The sequence below is a fragment of the Notamacropus eugenii genome, chromosome 6, assembly GCF_028372415.1.
Source record: "Notamacropus eugenii isolate mMacEug1 chromosome 6, mMacEug1.pri_v2, whole genome shotgun sequence".
NCBI classification, from domain to species: domain Eukaryota; kingdom Metazoa; phylum Chordata; class Mammalia; order Diprotodontia; family Macropodidae; genus Notamacropus; species Notamacropus eugenii.
The window spans coordinates 378602935-378615538 of record NC_092877.1 but is presented as its reverse complement, the minus strand read 5'-3'; the positions used below and the strand labels follow the sequence as shown (position 1 = coordinate 378615538).

Sequence of the window (12604 nt, the reverse complement as noted above, 5' to 3'; positions counted from 1 at the left end):
AGCCTAACTGTGGATTTTGAAAAGTAAATCCTCAACATATGCTGACGGTAGAGGAGCAGCATTTCTTCCATATTCATGTCTTCTTATAGTACTTTTATCTGCCTGACCTAGGGAGCTGTGTGAGCAAATGTGCAGAGATGGGAAAAGGGAGCCTTTTGAAGGTGGGCAGAGTGTATCCAGGTGTGGTGAGAGGATGGAGTGAGTGCATGGCACGGAGGCAGGGTGCTCCAGATGGTTGAGAGCTATGAAGGAGCCGGTGAAGATGCTTGAGCAAAGGCGTGACACAGCCAGAACTGTGCAGCCAAAGGGTCATTCAGGCAGTGCTAGGCATGATGGCATAGGGGAGAGCCAGAGGTCGGAAGAAAGAGGCGCAGGGAGGAGGGATCGTTAGAAGGCTTGAGGAGCAGACAAGATCAGGGGCCAGGTGTGTGGAGGGGGGCCTCAAGGTGGAGATTGGGCTTGGGACTTGGTGATCTATTCACTCCCACAAGAGGATCACAGACATCCTAGACCTGCTGTCCAGGGCCAAGGGCCTCTGGCACTGGGGAGAGGGATGCAGAGTTGTGTAAAGTTGTGTAAAAAGATTTTTCATCTTTTTTTTTTCTTTTGCTATGGAGAATGATCTTTGGCCTGGAAGACAGGACCAGGATGACCCATAAGACAAGTAAGGAGGCTGCATTGCATCTCTCCTTGGGGGTAGGGGAGCTGTCACGTGGCCTGCCTGGTCTGTGAGAGCCTGTGGTGGACCAGAGATAGGCTGAAGTGGACTAGTGTTCAAGGCTATGGGTAGAGCAGAGCGTGCCACAGTGCTCCAAGGAGAAGGATCTAGGCCTAGGCCTGGCCCCCAGAGGAGTCATTCACTTCTGGTTCAAGGTCTTCTCTAGTGAGCAAGTGCCCAGGCAGCCCTGCTGGGCCATGGACACCAAAATAGAAGGCTTCACCCACAAAATCAGTGACTGCACCAGGATCTGAGACCTTGACAGATGAGAACATTAGACTGGATCAAGCAAGAACTTTCTAGGAATGAATGCAGAGTTTTAGGATCACATCAAAAGACCAACTTTCCGAGTCCAAAATGGGGGAGGCCTGACTCAATGTCAGCCTTCTGAGATCTGAGAAAGGTTTGGAGGCTGTGGAGCCCACGAGGTGATAATGGCAGGCCAGAAAATGGTTGTTTTTAGGCTGCTTAAGCAAGGCGGAGAAACTGTTAGTGGAGGGAAGCAGGCCCATTCAGCCCGGCCTGGTCGATGCCCTCCCCAGCCTGGGCCTTGGCTTGTGTATTGTCCTCATTGCCATCAGCCTGCGGTCCCCTCCTTGTCCCTCCTGCTTGGTCATTCTCCGGCTCTGAGCCTTGCATTGGAGCAAGCTGGCCTTTTGTTATCTGACTTTTTGTAAACATTTTGCTGACTTGGAACCTTCCTTTAATCACATTAAGGCATTTCTTTGATGTTTGGTATTTTCTCCCTTTCCTTCTGCAGTTTTGTAGGATTCTTTTTCTGTTGTTTCGTTTATACTGAAGGATTTAAATGCTGTTTTTCTTTGCCTCATTCATTATCTCTCAGATGAATGTTTCCTCCCCTTTGTTTCTAGAAAAATTACTTTTCTTCCTTTTTCTTTAGTATCTTAAGAGGCAGATGACCTTGGAGTTAAGATAAGATTCCTTCCCCTCCCTACAGAGAAGGTCTGTCATGTATTGTCTTGTGAGTGAGTATGTGCGCGCGCATGTGTGTGCACGTATGCATGAGACAGACAGACAGAGGAGAGAAGTGGGAGACAGAGAGAGGGAGAAGAGAGGAGAGAGAAGAAAGAAGATAAATCTGGCTGTCTCTAGAGGTTACCATTAGATGTCTAAGGCATGGGATGGAAGAGCTTGCTACCCACTGCTGCCCCCGTGGCTGTTGTTTCCAGGAATGTCTAGGGTCCCCCTCTTGTTCACATAGCTTCTTCCTGCTAGATTTTGGTCGTTGGCCTGAGGCCACCAAGCACATTAAACTGAGAGCGGTTCTGGAGTCAGGGGGCCTCACCCACATCCTGCCCCTCACACACAGGCCAATCACTGGACCTCCAAGCCTCAGTCTCCTCATCCGTACAGCTGATAATATCGTAATATCCTCAAGGTTCTGATGAAGCTCAAATGCATTGCCACACTTAAAGAGCTTTGCCACCTGTGAGTACTATATATATAAGTATCACTTGAAGCAGAGAGGCAGCCTCAGTTTTTCCTCTTGCCTTTTGTCTCTGCCTCTTTCCAGCCCAGAGTGAGAATGTAGGAGATGACCCCATGATAGGGATGGCTGGGGGAGATTTAGAAGCCTGGGCCCATAGGTCCTGTGTCCATCCATCTCCTCTAATTTGGGGGAAGCCCAGTGGCAACAGTGGCTTGCCCCTTACTCCACTCCTGTCCCCTGGGTAGTGCCAATGGTGACTGCTCCTGGGCATGAGCAGAGGTGCTCAGTGCCTTCTCCTTATGTTCTTCCTCCACATTTCTGCAACCACGGATGCCCCTCTTCTTCCTGTCATCCTCTCCCAAAAAGCACATGGTCCCTCTTCCCAGCAGCCCTCCCCACCGCAGCAGGTGGCAGTGACCTGGGCACTGGCTGCTGCCCTGCCTGTGATAGGCCAGAAAAGACTTCCTTTCTTCCCTTTCTCCTTTTCCTCCTTCAGCCTTCTTGGGGTGGCTCCACCATCTTACTGGGCTGCCAGAAGCTCAATTGGCTTATAGTCAGATTTCTCTGAAATGGCTTGTTTCTACCTGCAGTGTTTGGGGTAAGATTCCCTGAAGAAAAGTTCTCCTTCACACCTGAAGAACTGTCCAGTCAAGCCTGCCTGATCTGTACAAGAAGTACTTTACTGAAAATAGTGATAGGAAATGGCAGGCTCTGGAGTGTTGGCAGTGGACCCGAGAAACCCTTTCCCCTTCCCAACCAGAAGTGGTGGGCAGCCAGAAGGGGCAAAAGTAGGCCAGAAGCTGAAGGATCTCCTGGGCCTTCTGAGTTTGCAGCTGTCATCCCTGAAAAGTAATCATTGGTTTTTATTCAGCACTTGCTGCATACACACCAGGCCTTATGCAGAGCCTTGGCAGTACCATGGCAGTCCTTGCCCTCAAGGGTCTCACCCTCTACCCAGGAAGGCAGCGTGCAGATGAGCCACTTCCAAACAAGCCTCAAGTAGGATGCCCTGGGAGTGCTCCACAGAGGGGCAGGAAGGGCAACCTGTAGAGTGTGGGTCTTAGCTGGGACTTGGAGGAGGCCTGGAAAGACTAGAGGCTGAGATGAGGCCCCGGAGACAGCCAGAGGGAGCACCCGCAGTCGAGAAATGGGGGGTCCTGTGCAAGGAGCTGCTGGGAGCTCAGTGGCACCGGCTCAGAGAGGGGCAGGGTTATCGCCAAACTCCAAGTCACTGCGCCGAGTAAAAGAGGTAGCTCGGCTAAAGCATTGCTACGTTTGCCAAAGCAACCAAGAGAGTGAGTGGAAGGAACGTGCATGCGTGTACTTGGCAGCTTCTAAGAGGTCCGACAGAAGTCAGCTCTAAAGCCAGCACTTAGAAACGTTTTAAAACTGGCCCTTCTCTCCTCATAAGATGTAGGTTAGAGGTTCTCTCATGACAAGAAGGGTTTTAGGTCAAGATAAGTAAATATAGAGCCCTCCTTCAGTTCTCCTCCAAAAGAACTCTTCTCTTTCAAAAAAAATGTAGTTTTCAGTATTTCAATAGAATTTTAGGACTTTTTCATACTTTTTTCTTTCTCAAATTCTTTAATTCTTAAAAATGAAAAATGTATGTTACCTCTGTATGTGTGTGTGCCCTATTTATAGATACATAGAAGTCAGCTGGTGGTGCAGTGGCTGGGGTCCTGGGACTTCACATCTGGCCCAAGACAGTGACGCGTTGTGTGACTCCAGGCCAGTCGGTTCCTTTTCTGTAAGATGTGGATAGTAATGGCAGCTCCTTCCCAAGGTTCTCCCGAAGACCAAATGAAATAATCATCGGAAAGCAATCAGCCCAGTGCCTGGCGCACAGGAGGCACCGTAGAAATGCTTTTCTTCTTCCATATATATGTGCACATTGATATACACATACATATACACCTGTGTATATACACATAACTCACATAGCATTTTACATATCAGTTATATATAATGCATATGTACATATACATAAACTTTCCCACAACCTGCTTCCTCCCACTTCTTTTTCGTTGTAATGCGATAGATGTCTCTGGAGCAGATTGATTGCCGAGATCAAAGGCCGCTGGTTCAGGCAAGGTCTAAAATAGAAATATTAAGTCTTCCACAGGTTTGGTTTGGATTTATTTTGGGGAGCTCAACTCGATTGAGTTTGCAGATAATCTTAACCCCATCTCAGTCATTTCCCATTTAGTTTCAGGTTGCTGCCAGAGCTGTAGAACTGTTCCAGACAATGAGTTTCAGAAAGAAGACTGAGGTTTGCAGCTCATTTCTTGTTCTGTACCTTATAGTCACTTTATGTTCATGGGCTCCACTTTACTGCTCTTTCCTGATATTCCATATAAAGTTTCTATCATTTTACTTAATCCCTTCAGACAAATGGCGTTTCTTATATAAGCTATTTGATCTTTGTAACCCTAGCCCTGCTCCCCAACTCTGTCCCTAGTTTACAGATAGACACACTCACTGGTTTCTCATGAACAGTTGACAATGTTCAATCAGGGAGAACTGATCCAGCAGGGAGCGCTTGGGAATCAGAGATTCCGTTTTCAGTGAACACAGTTCTTATCATATTGACCTCAGAAAGAAATGCTGATGTGAGGCCAGAAAACCGTGAATCTTTCAAAACTTTTGTATCTAGGTTAATAATCATGGTTAATGAACATCCCTTATATGGCACTTTGGAGGTTCACAACATGCTTTCTTGTCATCTTTCATGAGGCTTACAACAGCCTTGGGAGATGGACATAGACTCAGAGACATAAGGGACCTACCTGGGGCCACACAGCTAGCAGATGAAGGCCAGAATTTGAATCCAGGACTCACCTGACGCCAGAACCCCAGACTTGGGAGGTTTAATAGAGGCATCAAAAATCCCTGTACCACATGCCTGGCTAAGTGGCCCGCCAGCGTGGCTTGGAGCCTTCCTGGTAGGGGACCCATTTCACCCTTCCCGTTTTTGGACAGAGACATTTGGCCTTGGATTAAGCCTAAGTTGTCCTTCTTCAGAAAGTCAGGATCTGGAGATGCTGCCCAGGGGTGGCTCCCATCCAGGCCCTGCTACACATTTTCTGAGGGAGCCCAGGCAAGTGCAACCAGTGTTCAGCAGGGCTGACCCAGAAAGGCCCCCAAGGAACTCTAACACCAGTGAGTTAATAATAACATGAAAAGTGACTGTCAGAGCTCCTTCTTCATGAGAGATTTAAAGGGAGAAAGACCTGGAGCATCAGGAGAGCAGGGAAAGACTTGGTGGTGCTGGCCTTTCTCCAGGTAACTGCCCGAAGGTATAGTCAATCATTTCTTCTTGCACAATGTAAATGCCCTGGTGAGAGGCAGAGCCTCACAGATGAGGCTGACTGTTGTATCTTGTATCCACTAGGGGGCAAGCATGGTCCAGGAGGCTGATTTTCCATGACAGTTGGGGGGGGTATGGGGGGGGGGGGGTGTCTCACACCACACCATCCTGGCTGGAGAGCTGGAAAGGCCCTTCCCCCCGTTTGCCAGGGTCACTCAGGGACTGTTTTCCACATTAACGTTTTTGTAACTGGTTATTTGTTTATGTCAGAGACAAGGTTTGGAAAGAAAGCAAATGGGAGTCCCCCATGAAGAAATGCCTGGTCCTCAAAGAAGTGGCAGAGTGCTGTGGTTCTTTTCCTTCCCAGCCTGGTGACCCCTAAACTCTGGAGCCTCCTCAGGAAACCCTTGAGAAGGGCAGCAGAGGCCTGCTGGGCCTCCTGGGCCCTTGTCAGACTCCTGGGTCCTGAATGCCACCTTCCATGGGGCTGGAATGCTCGGGCTACCTCAGAGTTTGCCCCTGCCTTGATGTCTCACCACATCTGGTTCTGCCTGGTTCTTACTCGTGTCTTGTGAATCGGCAGCAGCTGACTGCCCTGGGGCAGACTCCCACAAAGACTTCTCCCTTTCTCTAACTCTTTCATGCTCCCTCCCCTCTCCTGTGTTTTTATAGTAGCAAGTAGACTGAAAACTCCCCCTGTGTGTCAGATTTGAAGAAAAAATGCTCTTCTCTCCTGCCATCCTGCCCAAGGAGGGAGGACTTGCCATCTGCCTGAGAACACCCTGGCCTTGTCTACCCTTTGAGGATTGAACCTGACCTTGAGCCCCCACTTAGACCCGGTTCCTGCAGAGCAGGGCCTGTCTTGGTTATCTGTTGGTATCCTTAGCATTAAGCACTTAAAAGATGCTTTTCTCTTCCATTAATGAAATACTTGCCCCAAAATTCAAGCCCCTTGAATCCACTGGTGTCCATTTGAAAATCTGAGGATGACATGCAGATTGTATGGCAGAGATCTAGTTAGGCGCCGTATGCAAACCGGTCCTTAGGTTCTGGCCTGGATCTGGGGTAGACTGAAAGATAATAAACAACATTATTTTTAAGGAGAATTTTTAGCAGTATAACAACATGAATTTGGGTGAACTTGTTAGTGTTTGACTATGGCACTGGTTCAGTTCAAATCCCTCCTCTTCACTTTGTTCATTGGCCACTTTAGAGGAAAGCAATGGGAGATATGGATAACTGAGCTAGAGAAAGGACCATTTCCCTCCTCCTATGGCGGTTCCTCCAAGAGAGACTTGCCGTGGTGCGTCATCCTGAAGTGGAGCGAACCCCGAGTTCTTAAAGACAGTCTGTGGGGATCCTCTTGCAGAAAGGCTTTGGAAATGTCAAAGGACTGGCCTCACAGAGTTTGGACGGTGGCCACAGGAACCCTCAAAACTCATATACTAAGACACAGAGGAGTCACATTCTTTATTAGTGAAGGGTGTGCACATGTCAGTGAAATCCTACGTGCTTGAAATATTGAAGTAGGAAGCAGCTGTTGTGGAGTAGAAAGGTGGCACAGTGGAGAGTGCTAAGGAACCACTGTCCACCTCAGTTTCCTCATCTATTAAATGGTGACAGTAGGACCTCCTCAGAGTTGTGAGGCTAAGATGAGAAGACTTGTAGAGCACTGTGTAAATCTTAAAGCACTGTGGAAACACTGGTGGGTCTTCTTAGCAGTGACCCAGAGTCAGATGATTCCAGCTCAAGTTCAGACATCTTGATCATAGAGAAATAATTATAACCTCCTGGTGCCTGAAGGTCCTCGTTTGGAGAAAAAGGAATTGTGACCTGAAAAATCTCCTCTAGCTTTAATGCTCTGTGAGCTTAAGACTTCTTGGGGTGGGGGATGGAGAGCAGCCACTATTGGTTGGCTCAATATTGGTTCAGGGCTTCTGAAACTTGCTGATGTCTCTAAGAGGCATGGACTTTCTTGGACCTCACCATTCCTGCTTACACACATGTCCTCAGTGCTCAGTAGATCTCCTCTGAAGCTAGGACCTCCTCTTAACTGGGCATCTTTTGTTTCACTCTACCCTGTCCCATATATTCTCATATGATCGATACTGTGCTTTCCTGAGTCCACTTTTCATTTCCAGTCTAAGTTTTCTGAAGTTCTCAATGCCCTGAAATGATTCCAGGCTTTCGTCCGATGTCCCTGTGTGTGCTCGTCACAGTAAACTTAGGTAGACAAAATGTGCCCTCCCCCCATTTCCTTTCATGAGATCAGTCCCTTGGCAGCAGCTGGTGTTGGGCTCTTTCTTTTCACTGATTCTGTCTGGGTTTAGTAGATTAAAAACCATCTCCCCACCTCAATCTGGCCTTTTAAATGGATTGGTTTTGGGTTGGTTTTACCCCATGAAGTGAGCTATGTTTTCATCATTTATACCTTGGTGCTGCAGCACTCACATTCAGAGGCCTTCTTTGCTTGTGCCGGTAACGTCATGCATACTGACCCTGCCTTCCTTGTCATCCTCAGAGACCCCTAAGATGAACCCAGTCATTGAGCCTCTCTCCTGGATGCTGGGCACCTGGCTCTCGGAACCACCAGGAGACGGCATCTACCCGACCCTGCAGCCCTTCCATTACCTGGAGGAGGTGCACATCACTCATGTGGGCCAGCCAATGCTGAACTTTTCGTAAGTTGAAGATTCAGTTTGTCTTTTCTCATTGTGAGTTTGGCCTCTGGTTGTATTTCAGTAAAAGTGAACCTGATGAAGAAGGTGCCTGCTGGGAGCACTGAAGTCCAACCAGACAGTGGCACTGGAGAGAAATGGCTCTTTCTTGCCCTTTGCGGTCAGGCAGCTGATTTGTATGTTCACAGAAATGGACCATATGCTTCCTTCAGGTGCCAATGTAGAAGTTACCTCAGTTAAAATTTCGGACTGTTGTAACCAGCGCAGAGCTCTCTGGGCGTGCTACTTCAGTCAGTATTAGCTTTATTAGGTTTATTAGTATTAGCTTTATTAGGCCTCTAGCCAGGGGTGCGCTTGGGCCTGCTCCAGTTCAGGAGAGCTGATTGTTAAATTTTCATTGTTAGCACTTACCCCTCAGAAACCAAGAAGCCTGTCAGTCAGGGCTTGACTGTTCCTTTAGTTGAGGGTCTAGACTTAGGAAAATGATGGAGGCATGTCACTTCAGACTATGGTCATTGTGGCACGCATCCCTCCTTCCCCAGAGAGCCGGTAGGTGCTCCTGCAGCTCCACCCCAGATTGGCCTAACAGGGCAGTTTGCTAAGATCCCAAGCCTTCGAGGCCTCGTGGCACTGGTGGCCTGGTGGTCTTGCCTTCCCTCTTCGCTAAGACCAGAGGCCCATGTCCTTCAGGGCCCAGACTGTGACCTCTGTATTGGGTTGCCAGACCCACACTTAAGTGCTTGTGGATTATTTGAGAATGAACAAAGGTCACCTGAGCAAAATTACTTAAAGCTTTAGTTTTTATATGATCAGAATTTTCCCCAGCATCTCTGTCCTCTGCTGCTGCTGGAGAGCTATCCCATGTAACACATGATATTTTTTATAGAAAAGAAAAAGAGGAAAAATTAGCAAAATCTATCAGCCCATCGAAAAGTCTGAAAATGTATACAGCGTTCTATACCCATGGACCGCCCCCCTCAGCTGAAGTGATGAGATATTCCAAGTGATCAGTAAACAGATGGAGATCATGGGCCTAACACAGAGGTGGACAAGATCGAGGTAGTAAAGTGACCTGGAAGAGGCCAGTTTATAAATGACCTTGAGGTGCTGAGACCCCTGGAGACTCTTTTTTTTTAAGCCAAGTGTACCCAGTTTGCTAAAGGAAACTTGGTGGTCCGGACAGAGCTGAAGTCCTCTATAGACTGAGCCATGAAGTTCTACTCAGATCCATTGGGAAAGTTCTTCACAAGAACATCCAGGCCCAGAAAGCCTTCATTCAGGCTGGAGCCAAAAGCCAGTGACTGTCCTCAAGTGCAGCAGCATGTCTGATGTGGAAAGACACCTTTGGGGTCTCGGGTCCCAGGATCACTAAATGGAAAAGTGAATGTAGGATTGGTCACTGACTTTTCTGTATTCTTGTGGCTACGTGACCCTTTTTCACATTAGTCTTAGCCAGAAAGGAGGGAAGGAAACCCTGCCTACCTGGCCCTGGGAGGGATAGAAAGCAGCAGTCCTACAGGTCCTGGTGTCTCTGGTTGCTGTCTCATATGATGGCTCCACCAGGGAGGGAGAGCATGGCTGTGCCCCCAGATGTCACACTTATGGTGGGTGCCAGAGAGGATCCAGAGCCTGGTTCTATACCACTAAGCTAAACACTAGGCTTTCTAGTGATGGGCAGCAATGGAAATTGAAGCAGGGTTTGTCTCCACTGTTTTAGCCGTTTGTAGGTAGCTAACCCATTTTTATAACCAAATTAAGTGGATGATTCTTTCCCTCTTTGAAGCTGTCCCTGTTTAAATTCTTCCTAGAATTAATAGAACTGAACAGTGAGATGAAAGGGCATGAGACCACATTAGGCAGCTTTCATTTAACCAAATAAGATTATTTTTGGATTGGGGTAAATGTCTTGCAGAAAGACCACAGGGCCTTTCGGAAACCTCCCTTCCCAATAAGTTTTCTGGGGTTGGAAAGAATTAGCAGTTGCATAGTGAAAATGTTCTGTACTCTTCAAGTAGATAAGTTAGTGAGTGAGGAAGGATTGTTAGAAAGAAAGGAAAGGAAAGAGGGGAAGAAAGTTAGCTTTTGATTGGCGTTTGGTCTTGGAAATGAAATTGTCTGTCCCTGGTGGTCTCTGTTCTCCTTCCTTTAGTGGTGGTTCTGTGACTCAGTGGGTTCCTCCCCTTCGGCCTTCTGCAACCCAGCTACTGCTCTTGAGTTCAATGTGGTTTGTTCTTTTTTAAGCCAATGAGAACTACAGTTATAGGTTGTCTAGAAAGCTGGGCCCATGAGGGGTGTGGCAGGACCACCCTCAGCAGTCAGAACAGAAGTCTTGTGCCTATCTTTGCTCTGGGGGTCACTGAGTTGGTCCTCTGGGCCTCAGTTTCCTTGTCTTTAAAATGGAGGTGGTACATTAATTTTAACTCTTCCGTGCAATATGACTAATGTGAAAATGTGTTTAGTAAAAATGTATGTGTAGAACCCATATAAAATTGCACACTGTCTCGGGGAGAGAGGGGGGAGGAAGGAACATTGGAGGAACAGTGAGTGACAGCAGCAACTGCAGGAGCTTTCAGAAGATAAGGAGCGGGCAGGGAGGGGAAGAAAATCTAAGATTTATGGATTGTAGAAAACTGAAAAGAAATAAATTTTAAAAAAAGGGAAAAAAAAGCCACAGATATCCAGAAGAAAGCCTGCAGATACTAAGGAACCACAGCCAAAGTCCTGTCAGATTCTACTGAATCGACTGTGAAGGATCTAGGACTGGCTTTCGCCTGTCTTTGTATTCCTAGCATTTAGAACAGTGCATGACACACAGTAGGCACTCAGTAAGTGCTTGTTGACAACTTGAGATGAAAAGGAATGAATAGATAGATAGATAGATAGATAGACAGACAGACAGACAGACAGACAGACAGACAGATAGATAGATAGATAGATAGATAGAATGGAGGTGGTAGTAGCTTGTACTGCCTGCCTCACAAGGTCGTTGAGAGGAACGTCCCAGCGTCCTTCTGGTGTCTTCCAAGTGTGCCCCACCCTGAGCTGATGGAGGAAGCATGCCAAGCAAAGGGGATTGGGTGGGCTGCTGTCTCTATTGTCTTATCGAGATGACCAGAGCTGGTAGTGGCAACCAGTGCTTATGTGGCACTTTGCTGTTAAACTCGTCAGTGACTTTCAGGAGCCTTGATTGCGTCCTTCCTGAATGTCCTCACTGATTCCTTGCAGCACCTTCCCCACAAGATCTGTACCTATTTTTAGCAAAAAGGTCTTTCAGAAAGGTTGTGGTGATCTGCAGTGTGATTGATGACACGGTTTTGCTGCGTTGCCCCATATCGATTAATCAGTCAGTCAGTAAACATTTATTGAGGGCCTACTGTGCTTCAGGAGCTGTGCCATCTCCAGGGAGCAGCCCTTGTGGCTTCGTTGGCTGACAAAGAACAGTTACAAATCATTCACGTTTTTTCAAACCTACCACCAGAACGTGGGCTGGAATCCAGGCTCGACTCTCCCAGGCCTTGTGCTGTCTGAATGTGAGGCACGGTATGGGGCACCGAGCGTGGCCCAGTTGAAGACAATAATGTTGGAGACATCAAATTTCCATTACGGAGTTGACATTTCTGATACCAAAGCGTTCCTCCTGAGCTGAACACGCCTCTCCCCCTACTGTGCGCATGAGATGTACTTACTGTTGTTGCATTTAAGATATCTGCATGCCCCAGCAGAGTTTTCAGCATCGCTGAAGTCTTTCGGGTTGCGCTTACAGTTGGATGGTTTTCCTGCCTAGGTTCAATGCCTTCCATCCAGACACTAAGAAACCAATGCACAGAGAATGTGGGTTCATCCGTCTCAAGCCTGATTCCAACAAGGTGGCCTTCGTCAGCGCCCAGAACACAGGTACTGGCCTTGGCGTGGGGCCTCAGGACCCTGGGTCATTCCTGCTGAGGGCGGAGTGGAGGTGTGCCAACAGGGCCAGGCTGCTGCCATGCTGGGCTAAAAGGCAGGTTTTTGGGGAGAGTGTGCCAGGTACCATCCTGGCTACAGATGGGGGTCATCAAGTGGGCAAACAAGGTTTCTGTGTTTGAAGAAGAAAGGTCAGAAATACACATGGTCAGAATTGGGGCCCTCCAGGAAGAGTGCTTTCAGAGACTCACTCCCACTTCTCTAGCTCCAGTAACCAGCTGTAGAGACCTCTGCCCCTCAAGCCCAGGGCTTCGGTCAGCCTCAGTCTCTAGGAGCATTTGGCTCTCTGGTGGGATTTTGGGTGATTGTGACTGCTGACTGTGTCTGGGGGAACCCTGAGGGAGGGACAGTGGAAGTGGGTCTTGCCTCTGTCACTCTGAGTTCTACTGACTGTAGAAATTTCTTTGGGGCATGTCTGATCATCTATTTGATTGTCCTCCAGTGCTCCTCCCAACCATGTCAGTTTAAAAAATCTCTGAAATGAACTC

At 47.9% G+C, this 12604-nt stretch overlaps 1 protein-coding gene across 3 annotated transcripts in view; it reads left to right on the top strand.

The window, feature by feature from the left end:
- Nucleotides 1–12604, top strand: part of THAP4 (THAP domain containing 4) — a 56906-nt gene that overhangs the window by 27766 nt on the left and 16536 nt on the right. For all 3 annotated transcript variants that reach the window (XM_072618762.1, XM_072618764.1, XM_072618763.1), the window contains 2 exons: nucleotides 8000–8159; nucleotides 11941–12050. In XM_072618762.1, the coding sequence (XP_072474863.1) occupies nucleotides 8000–8159; nucleotides 11941–12050 (270 nt within the window). The remainder of the gene's footprint in view (nucleotides 1–7999; nucleotides 8160–11940; nucleotides 12051–12604) is intronic.